Below are 21,663 nucleotides of genomic sequence, written 5' to 3'. Positions count from 1 at the left end.
CTCTGCCTCTGCCTCTGCCTCTGCCTCTGCCTCTGCCTCTGCCTCTTTCTCTTTCTCTTTTTAGGTGCTAGGACAAAAGGTATGCATCACCTCTGCCCTGCATGAATTTTTTAAAAATGCATTCAGTAGGGTTGGAAATTCAACCTGGGACCTTAAATGTACCAGATAAACATTTTATAAGCAAGCCATCCCCTAATCCCCACCCCAGTCCACTCTCTTAATAGTAGTATACACTGTGTCAAAAAGTCCCCATTGTGTGACCACCGTCAGGCTTGAGCCCTCCCTGCCAACTAAAGAGGCTGCTTAGGGGATTTTGTACTTTGGGGGATGGTTCTGGTCTCACCTGTTGTGATGAGCTTGGGGTTAGGATACAAGTGAGAGTCTTATGAAGGAAAAAGAAGGACTGTAATGGTTCCCCTCCTGTCCTTCCTCCTCCCCTCCTGTCCTTCCCCCTCCCCTTCTTCCCCAAGGTCTCATATGTGACAACGAATGACCTTGATCTGGTTCCCTGCCCCACAACCCCCATCCTGAGCTTGCTACAAGTGTGTACCACCAGGCTCCCATGGAGAGAGCTAACATTCATAGTTTACTAAGTATGTGCACACAAACAAGTCTATTACCTGTATTTTCTTTTAGAAGTATAAAAGTGACTCGTTATTTGCCCAAAGCCACCCAGCAAAGATGTGTGAACTCTGACCACCCAGCTCCGCCCCTGCTCTCTCAGCCCTCTGTAGCACAGTTTCCTCTAGACTGTGAGCCACTGGAAGAACAGAGTCTCCTTCATGATGCTAACATGCTACAAGGAAAGAATGTCTTTCTAGAATATGAAAGAGTGTCACATGTCACCTAAGAGTTCAGCTCGCCTGGAAGTGACCTTTTATGAAAATATTATTATTTCTTGAGTTTCTTCCCTTTCATGCCACTTATCTCTGTAAGAACACTGATGCTGGAATTAAGGGGATGCCAAGTTCGAGACCAGCCTGGCCTAAGGAGGAAGGCCACACATAACGCGAGCAATGAATGACACAGGGGGAAAAATAAGCTTATATAGACATAGCACGCCATCAATATTAGCTTTTGCAAAGAGCTCCCGGGCCCCCGGAAGGACAAAAGGTGGCGACACAGACTACCAGCACCAAACACATTTTTCAAGGGCTTAATTTAGAGCATTCTGTTAGGTGCAGGACATTTTTTTTCCCCCTGAGCATGTGAACTCTCTGCGACAGACATTATCAGTATTCCTAACTCCTTCCTGAGGGGAAACAAGCAAATAACTTCAAGGTCACCTCCGCAGGAGACTCAGAACAGGCTCTGAAACAAGCACATTCACTCGATGCTCCTCGTTGTCCCCCAGTCACTCCATTTCATTCGTTCATTTATTTTTATTTTGGAATAAGATGTAAATCCAACACTTCCCAAGGGAAGGCTGCCAGCTCTGCAGGCCTAATTCAGAGAGGGGGCGCTTCTGCTCCCATCCCCTCGTCCTTCTACCTTCCAGCTCTGGAAGCCAGTCCCAAGGCTGGGACAGCTAGCCAGCTTGTCAGCCAGTGGACCACCTGGGGGCAGGGGTCTTGCTTTATTCAAGGCTGCCTGGTTTCAGCTTTTCCCAACTACCCTCCGCCTGCTGCCGAGGCCCCGCCCAGCTGCGGCCCCGCCCAGCTGCCGCCTCTCAACCTTGGCTTCCCTATCTTACCCTGTTTCCTCCTCCCTGATTTTCTCCTCATCCCTCCCATCTCCCCACTCTGCATTCCCAGCTCCTCACCTTCAGTGTCACCAGCTGGAATGGCCTTCAGGACCAGTCCGGTGGCCCGCAGAGAAACAGTGACCTCTCGGGGCCTGTGGCTGAGCAGGGCCTGGGGATGGGAATTGAGCAAAAGAGGGGGTCCCGAGGGCTTTCCTCTCCCCTGCATCTTCACGTCTCACTTCTCCTACACTTCCACCCTACCCTGAGATTCTCCTTGGGTACTGATTCCAATTAGGGGCATATGGGCAGAGGCTTAGCCATTTTTAATCCCCAAGGAGCCAATCAGACACACCTAGATGGGTAGCTCACAAGGAAGAAGGTTCCGAGCAAGAAACTAGCTTTCTTTCCTTTTTTTAAAGACAAGGTCTCACTATATAGTCTTAGCGGGCCTCAGGCTTACAGAGATCCACCTGCCTCTGCTTCCCAAATGCTAGGCTTAAAGACATACACCACTGTACTCACCCACCCTCTAATTTCTTAGAGTACATTGCCTCCTTGTCTACATGTAAGGTCAACCTCGTCCCTACACCATCCTCACAGATTGCTCTGGAGGCTGAAAGAGTCTAGTGGTATCTTCAAGAAAGGCGGGGGGGATCCCTTTGGCTCTGTCTACACCCCACCCCCAGAGGCTGGTTTTAATTCACTGTGCCTCCTGAGTTTTTGTTGTTTATGCCAGTGACACTGACCTTCTGGTAGCACATGGACAGCTCAGCTCCTGTGCCCTCAGCTGCCCCTCTCCTTCGGGGTGAAGAGCCCTCTGAGGGAAGATAAGAGGGGGTATAAGGTGAGAGCCCCTTTCGCATGTCTCCCAGGCATAGCTGCTGGATAGACACAGCAGCTGTCCCTGGATGGAGAGGCAACATCTGGAAAGTTGGGCTTTCAGTCTGGGAGTGCCCTGAGACAGAGGTAAGTGTGGCCCTGGCATTCAGCAGGGTCCCGTGACACAGTAAGGTGACCATGGGGCTGACATCTGGTGAGAGACAAGAGAGTGAGGGCAGAGGCAGCTGAACCAGGGTGAGCTCTGGGAAATGGGGAGCTGGAGCTCACCTTTGGGGGACTTGTAGTCTTGGATCTTCACCTTCAGCTCTGTGAGGAAAATGTCCTCTATAGGGTCGTGACTCAAGCTGGTGAAGATCTAGAGAGAAGAGGGGAGAAGGGAGGGAGGGAAGGAAAGAAAGAGGGAAGGAGGGAGTTTAGAGAAAGCTTCTGTCCCTACAGCCTGAGAGGCTCCACCCACCCACCTGCCCATGCTAGGTTCTGAGTTGCACAGTGACAGCCACACCACTCTGGACCTTTTCAGCAAGGTAGCTCATAATGCTGAATTGAAAAGTTCCTGTCGCTTACATCTGAGTCCTTCCCAAAGCAAAAGAACGGAGAGGAAGAATCAGGAGGCATTAATTCTGGTCAAACCTATCTGCCAGGTACTAGTAAAAGATACAAAATTCCAGCTCTATAGGAGGAGCAAGGTCGAGGGAGCAACTGTGCAATACAGGTACCACGGTTTGTAACAACACATTGTATTTCTAATAAGATCTGTAAGTAGGTTGTAAGTATTTGTAGCATGAAATGTAATGGTGAAGTAATGTGCACATTAGCCAGTCCAATTAATAGAGTTTCACGTGTACATATCATAAAATGCCATGTCACAGCCACAAATACATATAATTTGTATTTATCATATTGTTCTATTTTAAAGACTTATTTTAATCTGTGCACACACCTTTGACACCAGTGTCAGGAGGCAGAGGAAGGCAGATCTCTGTGAGTTCAAGGTCAGCCTGATCTACATAGCAAGTTCCAGGACAGTCAGGAGTACATGAAGTGGCCCTGTCTCAAAAAAGCTAAATTAATAAATAAAAATAAGAAATAAGAAATAAGAAAAAAGATTTATGTTGGCATAATGTTATTGTGCACTATGTAAAGAGTATCCTTCTATTATTCGAGTGCTGATTTCTCTGCATTGTAACGCTTATTCTAAGAATCCTCTGCCTCAATGTTGTATAAGGTTTGCTCCCAATTTATTCTCTGATTTGTCAATAAAAGCTCACCAGCCAATAACTGAGCAGAGGTGGGAACAGAGCTGGCCTTCCTATTCCAGGGAGGGAGGGAGGAAGAGAGGGAGAGAGAGGGAATTCACCACAAGGAGTGTGACCAGGAGACACACCTGGAGCAGAGAGGGACAGATCAACTCTAAAATGTATATAGCTAGATTTTAGCTGTGAGGTAGCCAGATTAGCTCAGAGGATTAGAACAGATTAATAACTGTTTAGATATTGTGCCATAAAGCCTATTAAATAAATCTAATAGTCTCTGTCTTATTTATTTGAGAGCTAGCCAGAATAGAGAAAAATACTCGGGAGGCAGAAGAAGGCAGATCTCTGTGAGTTCTAGGCCAGCTTTGTCTACATTGTAAGTTCTAGGGCAGCTAGGATGATGTAAAAAGACCCTGTCTCAAAAAAACAAACAAACAAAATAAATCAATAAAATAAAAAATAAGAAAAAGATTATATATACATATATGTATATATGTAACACACACACACACACACACACACACACACACATATATATATATATATATATATATATATATATATATATATGAATGATTGCTTTGCTCAAATGTATGTACACCTTGGAACTGGAGTTATGGACAGCTCTGAACCACCATGTGGGTGCTGGGAACCAAACCCAGGTTCTCTGAAAGAGCAAGTGCTGTTAACCACTGTGCCATCTCTCCAGCCCCTCATGTTCACACTTACATAGAATGTGATGTGATTGATGTGACTGCTGGCAGCTGTGTATTAAAACCTTAATGCTGTTTTAATACTATTATAATATTAAATTTATAATATTTAATATAAGTTTTTATTTATATTAATATATTGATCAGATATTTATACACTATCTGATCAAACCCATCTCCTTGATGAATCCTTTTTTGTTTTTATAAGGCAGGGTCTTGCTGTGCAGCTCAAGATGGCCTGGAAATGGTGATCCTTCTGCCTCAACTTACCAAATGTTGGGATTACAGATGTGCCCTTCTATGGCTGGCATGATTATGAAACTCAACTCATTTGGATTGGGTAATCCAAATGCCTAACTTCTCACGTCAATTACTAATGATCTTTTTTTTTTCTCTCTGTGACATTGTCTGGTCCACACTGAGTTATGAGCCTGTAACATATTTTGAATGTTCTGGGAGAAAACAGAACCTTAGGATATGGTACAGAGCAGAGCAGGGATTCTGAAAATCTAAAGGAGTGACCGAATCCAAGTTAGGCGGAGAGCAGTGAGGTCCTTTCCCTGCCTGGAGATGCTCATGCAGAGTTCTACCCTGCATCCTTACTGTCTGCTGGACCCCAGACTCAGTCCATCTGCATGCTTCAGCTTTAAGGCCCTGGGCAGAATAAAGCCAGCTACTTCCTGCATCCTGCAGGAAGGACCACTAAGGAAGCTACACTGGGAAGCTAATCAACCTCAGGGCAGAGAAGGAAGAAACCACAGCCCCCACAAACCGGTCCTTCCCACCAGCATGGGCTGATAAGAGATGGGAACTGAAGGAACAATCGGGAAGCTAAATTCTCTCCCACTGTTTAATGCCATTAAATATTGACACACAATAAGACAGAAAATTGAGATGAGGAGGAAGTCTGACCTTTGAAATTCAATGTTAACAATGCCCTACATGGGAAAACAGACGAAGTCCATGTGTTCAGAACATCATTGTTCTGAGTGTAGGTGAGCCAGTGTAAAACTGAACGGCTAAGGGAGAAGGTCCAGGAGAAGGGGCATCACTCCGGTCAAGGGCCTAGAGGGAGGAATTCGTACTGAACTGGAAGAGGACCATGTACACTAGGAGAGGCCCTGTGAGGATTGGAATGGACATGATACATTCTGGGCATAGACAGGACATTCAGGCGACCTAATGGTAGGAAAGTCACTTGCGGAAGAGAAAGGCTTCAGGAAAGTGACAAGCAGCCACTGTCTCAGAGGAAGAGGAAACTGGCCTGGGATCTTCATGGGCCAGGATGAATGTGCACACCAAGAAGAGGAGGTGTGCCATGCCTAATCGCCAAATTGCCAAATCACCATATCGCCTTGGGTCTTTGTTCCAGGTGGGCCTTGGAAGGGTATGCAGCACTATCACTCTGGGGTTTCTTGGGAAGAAAGACAGGGAAACAAAGGGAAGCGAACAAGGCAACAGGATGGCTCAAATAAAGAACTGCCTGGCGGGAAAGGTAAAGGGCTGATGTGAGAGGGAAGGATGGAGGTGAGTCTATTCAGGGGGCCTGAGGTTCTCCAAGAGGTCAAAGAGAGGAAATGGCAGTGCCTTGGGAATTTGTAACCAGAGGATGGAAGCCGGTCCAGAACAGCCTGCCCCTGACTCCCAACCTGCTTGGATCTGAGGTCTTTGAAGTTAAGAATGAACTGGTTTGCCCAAACACTACGAAGATGAAGTTGTTAAGAGCAACCAGGAATGGGCTTGTAGGCAAGTATCTCCCCAGAGCCAGAGGGTTTACATGGTACTTAAGTTAACAGGGTTCTGCAGGCTCACACGGTACCCTGGGAACCTCAGCGGGGAACCTACCTTAACCTTGTAGAGCTGGAAATAGATGGGTTGGGTGCCCATGCGGACATAGTAAGTGATGACATCCAGGATGAAGGGGTCCACGGTCCTGGATGTGTCCAAGTAGGGAGGCTGTGAGGAACAGGGGCAGTGTCTTCAGCAGCCACCCACCTCCAGGCTGCTAGGGGAGGCACCATTTTCAGTGAGAAACTCCAAAACCTCCCACGTGCCCTGTGATGACCAAGTCTGGCCAATCCTTCAACGTGCTCCAAGCCTTCCCGGCCATCTGGTCTTTACTTTTGACCAAAGCACGATCTACTTCTAACACGACTCCATCTTCTCAGGGAACCCGGTTAACTTCATTCCCACAGACTAACTGAGCTGCAAGACATTGCGCTAGCTGCTTGAAGTGTGACTGTGACGAAAGCCTACGCTCCCTTTGGCCACTCACTATCCGGGAGCCTGGGGCAAACGTTATTCACACTTTTTGAGGCCTGAGTAATCTTCAAGGGAGAAATAAGAGGTTGAACGACCTGACCAGATGATGTCCCCTTAAGCTCTGGACACCTCTGAAACTATCAATAAACTCACTAACAAACTAAGTATGATGGTATGTGCCTGTAATCCCTGCTCCTTGAGTGGCTGGGGCAAAAGAATTTCTTGATTTCAGTTACACAGTGAGACTCTTGTCTCAAAATAAACAAACCAGTAATATTCACACATTGTTGGGAATGGGCTCAGCCCTTTGTCTTCTGTGGCTTCCTTAGCCCTGTGTGTAAAGTGGATAATCTTCACAGAGAGTGGAGCGTCTGTGTCGAGTGGGATGCAGGCTGACTACCAGAAATGCTCGGGACCACAGGGGTGTTTTTAACTCCATGTTTTCCCCCCCTCTTTGGGTAATGGGACATTTATGTGTAGATGATGAGTTATCTTGACCATGAGGCTCAAGTGTAGTTCATTTTGTCTCACAGGTACCTCTTCCTCTTAGCCTGAAGATAAAAGTCACACATTTCAGTGTGCCTGTGTCTTGCCTTAGAGCGGTCACGTGCAGACAGGTATGGAATTTTCCACTCGTGGCATCATGGTGGTACTTGAAATGTTGAGGGTGTTGGAGCATTTCAAGTTTTGGATTTCCAGGTCGGGGATGCTCAAGCTATAACGCCAGAATTGGCAAAAGACTCAGATTTGTCTTAAACATTGTGTATCTCATTCAAAACTCCTTCTGACCTTCACGTCTGTTTCATTGAAGAATTCCCTTTAAAAAGATAATGTTCAGGCTGGAGAGATGGCTCAGTGGTTAAGAGCACTGACTGCTCTTCCAGAGGTCCTGAGTTCAATTCCCAGCATTCACATATTGGCTCACAACCATCAGTAATGAGATCTGATGCTCTCTACTGGTGTGTCTGGAGACAGCTACAGTGTACTCATATACATAGAACAAATAAATAATTCTTAAAAAAAAAAAAAAAGATCATGCTCAGTCAGGCGAGGTGGTGGTGCACACCTTTAATCCCATTGCTCAGAAGGCAGAGACAAGTGGATCTCTATGAGTTCAAGGCCAGCCTGATCTACAGAGTGAGTTCCAGGACAGCCAGGACTACACAGAGAAACCCAGTCTCAAAACAAACAAACAAATAAACAAAACAAAACAAAAAGAACTAAATAATGCACGCGTTTTCACAGAGAAACCCTGTCTCAATCACCTCCCAAGTGATGCTGATAATACAGCATTCTGACAACACATCATTGCTCACAGAGTCTCCAGGCCCTTCACATGGAAGATGCTTTTGGAAAGGCCACACAAGTGATTAATTATGAGAGTAGAGAAATGAAGGAAAACCTTTGATGCGTCCTGGTTGGGAGAAAAGCTACCAGCAAAAAAAAAAAAAAAAAAAAAATAGCCAATGGACTCTCTCCCATAAACCCTGACTTTCAAGAGGAAATGTATTTTAATACCCTGCTAGACAGTCTTTTGTGTATGCACACAAACATCTCTGTGCGCTATTCAGGTAACATGCACACACACAGCCAGACATCTTTGTGTGCACAAAGCATGTAGGATGATGTCCCAACCAGGCAAGTAAGAAATGCAACGGAGACCTTAGCTCATCTGCCAGCTGCCAGTCAAAAATCAAATGGGTATGCCTGGTGCCCTGTTTTCAAACCTTAACCTTTTAAGAAACAAGTGAGTAATTTGATAAATAGACTGTGTAAATTGGTAGCATCCTGTTCCATGGACAAGTCATTTCTTCTAATCAGAATGAGAGAAGCCTGTACTCACCACGACAAGAAGTAGGCTCGCGGATGGTAAGAATGACATTAGCAAGAAATGGGTAGAAGCCATATAGGAAAAACTGCAGTCCCCATCGGCATAAGCCACAAAGCACTTAAGAAATTATACTATGTACCCAGAGAGGGTTAATATATGAAAGAGGCTGATTCTCTCTTGATAATCAAAATCTCAACAGATTTAAAAAAAAAAATATTGGGTCTGGTGAGGTGACTCAGTGGTTACATGCACTCGCTGTTTCTTTTGGAGGACCTGAGTTAGGTTCCCAGCATCTCTGTTGGGAAGCTCACCACCAGCTGTAACTTTAACTCCAAGGGACTTAATTCCCTCTTCTGGCCTCCTCAGGCATCTGCACATGTGTATGCATACACATGCACACAAAATGAATAAAATAAATTAAATAAGTGTTTAATATAAATACATTTAAAGAATAACATGCAAATCAAACTTTATCAGCAAAGATAAGCTAGTATATTCTGAAATTTCCTATTAGAGAAAAATAATGCTGTAGACTTACCCTTCCTGGCATAAAGACAGAATCATATTGATTTGTACAGAACTGCCTAGATCCATGAAAACACAGGCTCCCCAAAAAAGCATCACACAGACATAAGACTTCAGTCAGTGATACAGCCAAAATATCAAATGGATGAGGCAGGATGACTTACTCAACCAACAGCTTTGGGATAACAAGCTAAACCTTTGGAAAAAGTCAGATTGCACACATACCTAAGATGAAGAACTAAAATTATTTATGTGAGGGAATAATTATTTAAATGAAAAAAATCCAGACTGTGTTTGTGCATTGTGATCTCAGGCCTTAAAAGGCAAAATTCTTGGGGCTGGAGAGAGGGCTCCGAGCAAAGAATTTTGTATAAGCCTGAAGACTCAAGTCCAATGCCCAGAAGCCATATAAAGGTGAAAAAAATTAATTTTTTAAAAGAAGCTTTCAAAGGCAGAAGTTATAAAGAATAAAAGTTCTATATCTAGTAGCAGGAAACATTAAACGCTAAGTAAAAAACCTGATGGACAAATGTCAAAGTGTAAAAACTAAACGTGGTTGCAGCGTTTCTGGGAGTGAGCCAGTCTAAGTGTGAATAGCTAAAGTCTCTCTCAAGACAGCCATGCCCGCCTCCCCGTCTGTCCTGCCCTGTCAGTCATGGTTAAGCAATGGCAGATGCAGTCTGCTGGCAGGACACCTGGTTCCAAGGATGGGGGACGGTGCATCACAATTTATTTTGCTGCTTGGGCAAGTTACCTAATCTTTTTCTGCTTTAGCTCCCTGGCCTGTAAAATGGTGACATAGACATGGTGACAATGGCACCTGGGGACATCAGTTCCTACACTCTGAAAACTAAATGAACAAATCCCTTGGGGCTGATTCTGAGGTCAGGGGTCACTCACAGTATCTAGTTGGGGGCTCTCCTCCTGACTCCATCACCTTCTCTACCTGAACTTTTAAAAATGTCTTCATTCATGCCACTCAAATTTCTCCCACCATCTGTCCTTCCTCCCCCGCTCCCCTCCCTCCTTCCTCCCCTTCCCTCATTGCTGCTCCTACCATCTCAGCCAGCTTGAGGATGGCGGGACACAGGGTGTTGACAGTGCTTTCGTACCACGGGTCGACTCGACCCAGGAAGGAAGCCAGCTCTCCCAGCTCAGGCTTCCTGGATGCTTCTGTATCCTAGGGATTAGGAGAATAAGGGGACAGACACACCTGTCAGTCCTTCCCTCCCTCCCAGGCTGGGTGCCCCAGATACCAACGCCCAGTGTTCAGTGACTGTGGTCAAGTCGTTTAACCACTTGGTCTCAGCTTCTACACTGTGTGAAGATACATTGGTGTTCTGTATCCTACACTCAAGTGAAGTGGAAGGGCTTTTGCTGAGGGCCACTTGTCTGACACTGAAACACACTGTTGACCTCTAAAGGGCAGAGAGAAATATTGCTTGGGTCTTGCTATTCCAAGTAAGGATGAGAGTGGCTACACACACACACACACACACACACACACACACACACACACACACACACACGCGCGCGCACGCGCGCGCGCTCCACCAACACAAATCAACATTAATGAACTCTGGTCATCTGCCTCAGACTTTCTCTCCTGTGAAGACCAAAAGAGACAATATCTCCTTTTCTCAAAAAATATCTCAAGCAAAGATGTCAGGCAGTGGTGGCGCAGGCCTTTAATCCCAGCACTTGGAAGGCAGAGGCAGGGGATCTCTGAGTTCGAGGCCAGCCTGGTCTACACAGTGAGTTTCAGGACAGCCAGAGATACATAGAGAAACCCTGTATCAATATAACAAAAACAAACAACTCTCCAAGAATATTAAAACAACAAATGGACCATGCTTCCTTAGGGCCAGAATGTGTGGCCTTGAGTTTAACTGTGTGCTGCCTGTGCTGACCTGTGCTGACTGCCTCTCTCAACGCTGAGAGTCTCATTGACCAGAGGACATTCCTTAGGATAAGTAAAACCACTCATTTTTTTTTAAACATTACATGATTTTTTGTTCCATGTTTTAAGTTGGTTGTAAACTACATCCTTTGAGCAAGATAGTAAAACCTTGACTGTAGGCATCATTAAAATAGGCTCTTGCAAAGCCTAGTGTGAGTGGCATCTTTTTCTTTAGTCTCTCCTCACTCTGTCTCTTTCTCCCCCCCTTCTCTCTCTGTGTGTCTGTCTCTCTCTGTGTCTGTCTCTCTCTCTGTCTCTGTCTCTCTGTGTCTCACAGTGCCTCTGTGCTGTCTCTCTGTCTCTCTCCTGAAGCATGTGCTTTCTCATCTCTACTTTATTGTTTTAATAAACTCACTAACCCTGGTCCTCTCTGGCTCATCCTTAATCTCCTCTCTGGTGTGGTCAAGGTCTGGGTTTACTGACTGGAGAACCCCGAGGGGGAAATGCTTCCGGTTACTGATCCACACGGATAATTTCGTTACAGAGAGGAGAGAGTTGAGCAGAGGAGAGGCTACTGTGGCAAAACCTGAGTCTTGGCTTCTGATCTGGAAGATTCCCCCCACTCCCAAATTTCTCTCAACTCTGCAGTCTAAGGCAATGGTTCTGGTCCCTGAGTCTGGGAGCCAGGCTGCCACTGGGTCCCCACCTCTCCCTCCCTTCTCTGCTGAGAACTCTGCTCTTGACCCCTCCACTCCCTTTCCGTGGTCCCTTTGGCCCCAACCCTCACCTGTCCAGTCACCTGAGGCGCCAGCACAGGGATATAGTAGAGCTGTAGGCTGAGTCTAGGAGTGAGGCAGAACTTCTTGGTCTCCCGTTTCCTAGCAACAGACAGCACGGTAGGTGGGTAAGAGTGAGGGCTGGATGTTGGCATCAAATAGTCTTGGCTTTGCCATTTATCAAATGTGCTGACTTTGGGCAATTCATACTATTTTTCTGAGCCTCTGTTTACCGATTTACAAGATGGAAACAGTAGACATTTCCTGTCAGGCTGATGGCTGGGCACTGGGGATACTCTGCAGTCTTCCTTACCCTCCCGCGCCTTTTCTCACGTCCCTCTAATACCCTTCATCAGCCCATTCCAGAAGCACCCATACTACAGTCCCTCCTTAGGGTCCTACCTGAGTCTGTAATAAGCCTGGGCCAATTGCCCTAGCATCCTGTCATCCCCCAGAACGAGCACGCGGGCAGTATGCACCCTGGAGACTCCAGGTAGCAGCTCCCCGTCCCCACTGGGCCTGCCAGTCCTCCGATGCAACCCTGGGGGTCCATCCCAGCTGCCAGGCATGAAGAAGTCAGGGGGCCACACACGCTTCTTGATGCCCCCCTTGCGTTGAAGGGCGGCCCGCTCCATCTCAGAGCTGCTGGGGTCCGGAAGCTCATCGCTCCCCAAAGGGAGGTCCCGCTCAATTCCACTGTCGGTGGACACCCGGGCCAAGTCCCGGTCTAGCCTAAATCCTTGTAGATCCAAGGCATCCAGATCAGCACTGAGGCGCAGCTGCGAGCGTGGGCGGAGGAAGAGTACCAGTTCCTTCCCTGAGACAGGAGAACAGGGAGCGTGAGGATGCAAAGACACCTGAAGTGTCCTCAAACACTGTCCACATGAACAGAAGCCCCATGGGACGCTCCACAAAGGCCACCGCAGTCCTTTAGTCATTACTGTTTCCTCCCATTGATGCTACTCAGTAAATATATTTCTTCTTTTGTTTTTCTTTCTTTTGTTTTGTTTTTCTTTATTTGTCTTTGTTTTTTTTTGAGACAGGATCCCTGTGTAGTCCTGGCAATCCTGGAATTCACCATGTAGTTCAGGATGGCCTTGAACTCACTGCCTGTCACTGCCTCCTGAGTACAGGGATTAAAGGTGTCTACTATCACATCTAGCCAATCAGTAAACGTATTAAAATCCCTGAGAGCTCCAGTACTAAAGAAGACGATGCTTAACCCAGCCCTTCCCACATTTAGCTGACCCTGCGTCCCTCCCAACACCCTACTTCCTGTAGCTTGCCCTGAGACACAGATAACAAACAGGCCACCAGCTCTAGGGACGACTTTCAGGGTTTCCAGTTTACTTTTAGGTTCAGAGAGACAAGGCAGCTATCATAACCTGCCATGCAAAAGGAAGTGTTGAGACTTGAACCCAGTACTCCAGCTTCAATCCTTTCTACCACAATTGGAGTCCTTGTCCTCACTCGCTGGAAGAGCTGAGAGAATTGAGGCAGGACACAACAGTAGAGGGAGATGTCTGCTCTGGAAGGTTCCCTCCCCCATCTGGGTACCATAGTGGGTTCTGCTTGCCTCCCTTTTGGAGACATTGATGACATTAAGATTAAAAAGAGACCAAGGGCTAATGCACTGGGCTAGTCCAACCTGGAGAAGATTTGCAATTCTGTCCAGACACGTGGACCAACGCAGAGGACAAAACCTGAACACAGACAGGAGCACAGACACGTGAACACACGCAGACATACACCACGGTCCTCAGCCATTTCTACAGGAGCTCAGAGGCTCCGGCACGTACAGAGCTGCTCCTGGTCGGTCCACAGGTGGAAGGTGATGTAGGGGCTGGGCAGGGGGATGCTTGGCAGGCGGTCTTGCAGAAGGTCACCTGAAGAAAGGAGCAGACTGTGGGGACTGAGGAGGCTTGTAGGCAAAAGACCAGGGACACTGAGAGGGTGGAGTCTAAACAGGGCTATCCTGCTCACTTTGTCTAGCCTGGGCTGCCACATTCAAGCTTTAGTGTGCTTGGCACACCGATCTCTGCTGTGGTTTCTAGTCCATTCCCCTGCACCCTGTATCTATGGGTGCAGTCAGTGACCCTATGTTCTGACACGCTCAGGCTGACATATTCCATGGCTGCTTTGAGTGACTGTGCAAACAAGACACACGTTTAGAATCATCCTACTGCTTGTAGGACACACACATTCTGGATTGTTTATGCCCACTCGTCTCGTGACATTTGCTCCTGTTGGGGCGTGGTGCGTCTTTATCAACATTCCAACAGAAAGGAGGTCTCAGGGTACAAATCAACCCCAAGATACAAAGAATGCCAACACTGACTACTTTCCACCCCCTGTGGAGGTGTTCTGGGAATCAAATCTGTTGGTTACTATGCCCAGAACAAGATTCAAATACTGGCTCTACCCACTCACCAGCTGAGTGACAGACTGCAAGATTTTTAATCTCTTTCTAAATCAGTCTGTAAATCTCCTCTGTAAAATGGGGGCGATAATCATTTCTACTTCCTAACTTTACAAATTATTTGATTTGGCACACGGCATAGATTTGAATATGTGTTAAATGTTTAGCGCATTAATGGGATAAAGCCGAAACTTTGCAGCTGTGGGCTATCATGACTGTATTAACCTCTTGCTTAGTCCCTGGTCTGCCAAGTCCCTTAGCTCTCCTCTCAGTCCTCAGGCTCCTCTGGAAACCTCATTCTGTCCAGCCTAGCTCTTCGCACCCTCCCCTGCAGATGGCAGTCTCTCTAGGCAAGTCCCCAGCGGGCCCCTGCTTACCAACCATGCAGCGCCTTCTTGTGGTCGCAGGCCCTAGCAGCGAGCAGTAAATCTCCTCCATCTTCTCCAGATGTCCCAGCCGGCTGGGGCTGTCCTCGCTAGCCACCTGCTCTATGGCAGCCACAACGGCATGGAAATAGTATTCCAGGACACGACGGGAGCTGGCCTGTGAGGAGGGACACCAGAGCCTGAGGTCTACCCACCCGTCCTATCCACCAACCCACCTACTGCACTCCTGTGCTAAATTGGGCAGGTCCACCAACAATCCAGCATGGCACCACCCTTCGGCTGAGCAGGAGCTGCCTGGTGAAGGCATTGGGATTCCTCATCCAGAGCCTGGGTTTCTGCCAGGCTATGGCTGCTGTCCCCTGTTGCCTGCTGGTGGGCAGTAGAGTTTCTTTCTGGCTTTCATGCACTATGCTGGGGGAGAAAGCTAGGAAGTATCCACCAAAATAAAGGATTCAAGATGTGGGTGGGATTCAGACTGGAGAACTCCAGAGGGAAAACAAGAACAGAAGAGCAGCGCTACTATGTATCTTGATGGGCCAAGCTGAATTACGGGCCGAGAAAAAAAACCTGACTGGCATCTTCCCCCACTTCCTAAACCAGGGCAAGCAGGGGACAACTGAACCCTCACTCTGGGTGCCTGGTTCCTGCCGCAGTTCTAACCCCTCCCACCCAGACAAGCCTGTCCATCTTCTGCATGTGTCCAATCTAGCCTTACCCAGCCTTCCCTGTTACCAAGAGAATGTCGCTCCTAATGACACCGGTCCTCCGGTTCCCCCATCCCTAAGAAGTTCAGCCCCTGGTGCTGACTCTCAGCCAGAAGGATTTCTTGGGCTGAGGCTGGATCAGAGAGAAAAGCTAGCAAACACATACGTGTCAGAACTGCCCACATGCCCCGCAGCAGGAGCCGAGCGTCAGCTAAGTGCACAGCACACTCATACGATGCAACCCTTAGGAGCGTGTTTCCCAAGGAATATGTTTGCACAGACCACGTTTCCAACGCCATGGGAGAATACACATTATATCAAGCAGTTGCAGAGTTTGGTAGCGCCACGTGTTCAGAAGAGTCAGGGTGCGAGCCAGAGGGCATAAGTTTGACGTGGGATTCAAACTCTAGCTCAGTCTCTTTGCATCTGTGAGAGCATGCGTGGATGGATGGTTGACTTCTCTGTGCCTTAGTTTCCCATCTATAAGGGCAGATGGTAGTTGTGCTGGGGGGAGAACTTCAAAATGTGATCAATTTAGCACAGTGTCTGGAATAATAGTCAACAAACTGGCTATTAGTCATCGATATCATCATTATTAAGGAAATAGACTAAATGCTCATTTCTGTTATTTCTGAGTAGAGATGTGTGAGTGATTTTTAAAAATTTTTTGTCTTTCAGCGGCTTATCTGTATTTCCCTATTTCCTTTAATAAACATGTATGAACTGATGATTTGTCAGGGGAAGGGTGACATGGACCAGAAGCAGAAAGAGTACAGGCAGTGAGTGCGCTGGATGCCCAGGCTGTGGTGGCAATTACCTGTAGCTTCCTGTTCAGAGCACCTGTGTGGCAAGCTTCTCCCAGAGCTGCCTGCAAGGCATGGGAGACCACGTGGCGCATGCAGGCCTCGGGTGTCTGCTGCTCTTGGGCCGCCTCGATCTCCAGCAGCAGGGCACTGCACACGGAGGCAGAAACCAGCTCAGGGTCCACGAACAGAAACACCCTGGGGGGGGGGGCAGGAATGGAATGGAGGTGCTAGATGGACGGTCCCAAACCTTTGTAGCTCCCTCACCCCAGGTTATATAAATGCCTTTAACAACAGAAGCATTTTTCTAGTGGTTAATTCTCCGAAAAGGATAAGCTTCAAGTTCAAAAGCCTATAGGCAGGACAGCAAGTAGGAGAAGCTGGGACAACAGCAGGCAGGATGCACAGCCCTTGCAGAGGGGCAGCTATAGTCCCCCTCAACCAGTCTACTGATTCCATGTGGCAAAGCAGGCTATGTCCTGCATCTAGTGAGGTCCTGCTTCCTGGTCCTCAGCATCAGTGCTCATCACTCTTGGGGAGACCTTAACTGCACCCCCATCTGGTACTGGAGCCCCAGACCCACACAGACTTCATCTTTGCTCATCACCTTGATTACAATAGAAAACTGACTGACCCTCTCTTTCCTACCTCGGGGTGCTGGGCCTGCCCTCTCCTCCAGCATTGTTCTTTTCCTTAGCATCCTTCCTAAACACAGCTCCCAAGACTCTAGCCTACATAGTGCTAAGTCCACAAACTTGCCTGCAGCAGAGAGAGGCACCATCCCCGTCCCCATGCTCACTCTTCTTCCAAACATGGACCAGGGGTACTCTCCCACCTAATCTCAGGGATAAGAACTCATTGAGGAAAGCCCCCAGGGTTCAGTCCCTGCAGTGTGGGCATTCTGAAGCTATCTCTTGCTGCCTGGATTGGTTGGGTGTGGCTGCTTTGTGGCACAAAGCTAGAGGGCAAGGGGAGGGGGTGGACACAAGAATGGAACAGCAGTGTTGCCCTAGGCCATGTGTTCCTTCTGCATGGGGACAGGGTCAATCTGCACCCAGCCAAAGAAGCAAGGCTAAGAGAACAATATAACTACCACCCTTAGAGCTGAAGTGCATGTCATTGCTGGGCCAGTGTGGAAGCTCTGTTAAGTGATGTTCTTTATCTAGCCTCCTCTTTTGTCTTCCTGTCAGTGAAGAGTTGCCCGGCACCCACCACCTTGAGGAAGCAGAGGGCAGCTACCACTCCCGGGCCTCTTACCTCTCCTGGTAAGGGTATAGTTCACTTATCAGATTCTGCTCAGCGATGACAGTCCGCTGGTACAGCGTACCTGCAAACAAACCACGTCAGTGAGCCAGCCTCTGGGTTCCTCACTCCAATTCTCAGCCCTTCCTGGAAGGAGTTGAGAGGACTGAGCATCTTTGGCATCCTGGGGAAAACAGCCTGATATTGAGTAGTATTGCATTGCAGCACGGGTGGCCGGGATGCCCAGTAGCTCTCACCTGGGACAGCCGTCTCTGTTTTTAGTCTTATGGCGCAGTCCAAGGCGACTGTAGAGTAGGGGGCGGGCAGGGTCAGCAGCCTGGTGCAGAAGGTGTAAGCTCTATGGTACAGATCTTCCGGGATGCCTGTGGCCTGGTGGGAGGGAGGGGTTGATGCTCTAGGTCTTGAAGGGTCTAGGGTGGGGTGGATTAGAGTAGGTGGGGAAGAAGGAGGGTTGGGACTGATGGGCAGACTGGCTCTGTGCTTTCCACATCCTCTGTTTGCAGGCTCTCCTCCCAGCATCTGAGAGACCTCCCTAAAACCCCACTCTCCACCTCAGCAAGACAGAAATCCATCCCTGCATTCTCGGCAGATCAGTTCTCTCCCGGCCTCGATGCTGGAGCTAGGTCAAGCATTTCTGAGCATCTCCAGGCTTGAAAATGTGGAGTCACTTCCCAAGTCTCCGCACCTCCATGGATTTCACAGGCATAGGGTACCCCACAATGCTCAAAGGCTTCCTTTCCTCCCCTCTGCCTTCTTCCCCACTGTGGTCCATTCCTCTGCCAGAGCCCAGCCTCACCCTCATCCTGATGCTACAATGACTCCCCACAAACCACCACCAACTCCTTTAACCAAGAGTGTAATACATTGTTTTTCTTATGTCCCACTTCTATGTGGAGGTAACCAATTGTAAGAAATCAACCTTTCTGGTCCATTTTTAGTACTGTCTGCATTTAGAGCTCTCTCACCAAAGAGTCACAGACAAGCAGAAGGCACTGGGCCCCTCTCTCTCCTTAGCTTGTCTCAGAACTCAGAGAGTTGGAAAAGAAGGCAGTGCCAAGCCCCTGGGTGGTCCCTAGATAAGGCTTTGTGTCCTGGACCAATAGGATGGAGAGCTGGGGAAGGGACTATGCTAAAGGAGTGTGAAGATTCTAATTCTATGGGGAAAAGAGAGGAGGGATTTCTCAAGTCTGGGGACTTTAAAAACCTCTGTCATGAACCAAAATGCCATGCTGGCCATTTTGGTCTTTTCTCTAAGCTGGAGTCCTTGTTATGCAGAACCAAGTTCTGACAACAGTTTTGCTTTCTCCAGTCTCTTGAATGTGTTGTTACAGAATGAGGAGCTAGTTACTCACAATGACGATGCACAAATGAACAACCCAAGGGCTCACCCACTGTCAAAGGCTCCACACGGTCTCAACTCCCCCAATGCCTGTCCAATTATACCTTTGGGTAGACAGGAAAGCAGGCAAGACCAGGCTCACCCTAGCAGAGATTGGATGCCAACTAGGAAGACAGGATGGGGCCTTGCGACTTGAAGTTCCCATCCTGTGGGTGCTGGGAATCGAACTGGGTCCTCTTACCCACTGAGCCTCTCCAACTCCAGTCACTTGTATTTGATTACAGAATGAATAGCCTCTTATTCCCTTTGAGAATTGTGACTTTTCCTCCTGACAGTCCCCAGCCTCTTGTGAGTCACTTTGACCCACCCCCCAAGCCCTCTCACCTTAGTGAGCACGGACATTAGAGTGAGCAGCAACGGTATGATGACACGCCGCCCGTCCTCGCTTTCTGCCTGGAAAACAGGAGATCCTAGCATCGCGCTGGGCTGGGTGCTCCAGGGAGCACCACATCCTAGCTACAGATTGTGGTTAGGCTGGGGGTGGTGGGAGATGAGATGGAAGGCAGCGATATATTATGTTAAGGGGAGTGGCCTGCTGTGGAGAGGGGAGGAAGGGAGTAGGGTAGGGAGAAACAAGGATGTGGGAGCCCTCTGTGAGGGACAAGACAGATGGAGGAATCCTTGTGCAAGCGGTTAGGATAGGGAAGCTGCACAGACTCCACACAGGAGCCAAAGCTAATTGACAACTTGGAGCAGTGTTTCCCAAGCAGTAACATGCAGGGTGTGGTTAAGTTCAGGTGACACAAAGATAAACCTTAATGGTTGCACACAGATATGCAGAGGATATCTATATCTATATCTATATCTATATCTATATCTATATCTATATCTATATCTATATCTATCTATCTATCTATCTATCTATCTATCTATCTATCTATCTATCTATCTATCTACCCAGTGATGTGGGTTTCCCATTTATGGCTATGTTATAGAGTTTCTTTTTGAAATATGTTAATTTAAGAAACAGTGGGAGTGGATGAATAGAAAACAGTGCTGAGATAAAAAAAAAATCAATGAGGAAAAATGAGGCATATGGCTTACAAACAAGCCGAGTTTGGGAGCACGGATCTGTACAGCTGGAACCCCAACCTGAGGGGGCTCCTCTCTTCCCTCCACCCCTGCTGCCTCCCTCAGGCTTGAGCACCCACCTTCTCCAGCTCTCTGAGCAGAATCCGGACCAGAACGGAGCTCTTCCCTGGGTTTCTCTCCACCTTCTTGTGTAGAGACCATCTCCACATGCCTGGGCCAGGAGGAAGAGAGACCCGTCATGGCTGGGTGGGATCAGAGGGGCTTAGAGACCACTCCCTGGGTCCTAGAGTGTGACCAGCCGGCTACATCTGACCCTGTAGTAAGAGCTGAGCCCAGATGCTTGTGAGCTCCTCCTGTGGCCACCTGATCTCTAGCTCTTTCTAGGCATGAGCCCCTAAGCCAGAAACAAGGGGAGAGGCACAGGAGCAGACAGAGGTGTGTGTGTGGAGCTTGGAGCAGTTATATGTGCAGGCCCAGAGCCCCAGCCGCCTTCTGAATGATTCTAGGTCCTAAAAGAAAGCTTTGTTTGGAAGTGGAAGCAGGGAAAGTCATCAGGAACAGGTAACAGAGCTTATTCCTGCCTACCCTATGGCAGCCCAGTCCCCCTCTACCTGAGACTTCATTTCTTTTGCAGCTTCAGTTACCCACCACCAACTGTGGTCTTAACATATGAACCAGGAGGGTTGTATCGGAAGCAGGGAAGCTTTCCAAGTCTACAGGCAGACAGCTAGGCTGGAAACCCCTCACCTAAGCACTCTAGGCTGGGCCCGTCCTGGAATGCCTGAGACAGAGCTGGAAGGACGGGACGGGAGCTGGGGGTGAGGAGGGGTTGCTTCCTGCTCCAGCTCTTACCCTGATTGCTCTGGAGGGCTGGGTTTGGGGTGTTGAGCTCTCGCAGCACAGCCTGTACACTCCTCTGGAAGTCCAGCTCCACATCTGAAAGTCAGGGAACCTTGAGGTCAGGAGCTGCGCTGCTCAGCCCACCTGGCCTTACTGCTGTCTCAGCCTTCCTGTAAACCTCGCAAGGTGCCCGGTAGCAAAGTTATTTCTGTGTTCTTTGTAAAACCAGAACTTTCCAAAGTGTAGAGAGACAGCAATCCAGGCCCCTCTTACCTGAGACTTCACTTTCTGTGCTTCAGCTATCCATCACCAACTATGGTTTTAACATATTAAATGGGAGTTATAGAAATAAATAATGTAGCCGGGCGTGGTGGCGCACGCCTTTAATCCCAGCACTCAGGAGGCAGAGGCAGGCGGATTTCTGAGTTTGAGGCCAGTCTGGTCTACAGAGTGAGTTCCAGGACAGCCAGGACTACACAGAGAAACCCAGTCTCGAAAAAAACAAAAAACAAACAACAACAACAACAACACAACAAAAAGAACTAAATAATGTACGAGTTTTTAATTGTTTGTTGTCCAGAGGAGCATGGTAAAATCTCACACCATCCTCCTCCATATGGCCTGAGACCTGAAATAGCTTTCTTTCCAGAGTACATGTAATATACCACCTACTTATCCATTAGTCATTAGCAGTCATCTTGATTACCAGCTAAACTATCTTAGTATAGTAGTGCTTGTGTTCTAATAACTTTTTTTTAAAATTGGTGTGTGTGTGGTCATATGCATATGTGTATATAAGTGTGTGGTCATAAGCATGTATATGTGTGTGGTCATGTGTATGGAGGTCAGAGGAGGAGTTGAGTGTCCTGCTTTATCATTCCCACTTTATCCCTGTGACTCATCCAGGATTCCCCTGAAGTATTGTTGGAGATATAGTTCCAAGAAATGATAACGTTCAAAATCTAGATTCCCTTCAAATGATGACCTGCCAGCCTCCAACCCCAGATTCTCTCAGGTTCCTTTACATTAGTCA

The 21,663-nt window shown here is 47.9% G+C and overlaps 1 protein-coding gene across 4 annotated transcripts in view; it reads right to left on the bottom strand.

Moving 5' to 3' along the window:
• Positions 1-21,663, bottom strand: part of Pik3r6 (phosphoinositide-3-kinase regulatory subunit 6) — a 52,026-nt gene that overhangs the window by 7,790 nt on the left and 22,573 nt on the right. For 3 of the 4 annotated variants that reach the window (XM_021212988.1, XM_029546084.1, XM_029546083.1), the window contains exons 3-17: positions 20,643-20,726; positions 19,910-20,001; positions 19,083-19,151; positions 17,596-17,728; positions 17,354-17,423; positions 16,111-16,294; positions 14,581-14,746; positions 13,584-13,670; positions 12,187-12,601; positions 11,796-11,886; positions 10,166-10,288; positions 6,336-6,446; positions 2,792-2,879; positions 2,431-2,501; positions 1,763-1,853 (exon numbers count right to left, since the gene is read on the bottom strand). In XM_021212988.1, coding sequence (XP_021068647.1) covers positions 1,763-1,853; positions 2,431-2,501; positions 2,792-2,879; positions 6,336-6,446; positions 10,166-10,288; positions 11,796-11,886; positions 12,187-12,601; positions 13,584-13,670; positions 14,581-14,746; positions 16,111-16,294; positions 17,354-17,423; positions 17,596-17,728; positions 19,083-19,151; positions 19,910-20,001; positions 20,643-20,726 — 1,875 coding nt within the window. The remainder of the gene's footprint in view (positions 1-1,762; positions 1,854-2,430; positions 2,502-2,791; positions 2,880-6,335; positions 6,447-10,165; positions 10,289-11,795; positions 11,887-12,186; positions 12,602-13,583; positions 13,671-14,580; positions 14,747-16,110; positions 16,295-17,353; positions 17,424-17,595; positions 17,729-19,082; positions 19,152-19,909; positions 20,002-20,642; positions 20,727-21,663) is intronic. The other variant, XM_021212989.1, reaches the window with a different exon arrangement.

Source organism: Mus pahari, chromosome 14 (assembly GCF_900095145.1).
Source record: "Mus pahari chromosome 14, PAHARI_EIJ_v1.1, whole genome shotgun sequence".
NCBI lineage: Eukaryota > Metazoa > Chordata > Mammalia > Rodentia > Muridae > Mus > Mus pahari.
Note: the sequence above shows the minus strand (reverse complement) of the source record. Positions and strands in the feature narration are given on the sequence as shown.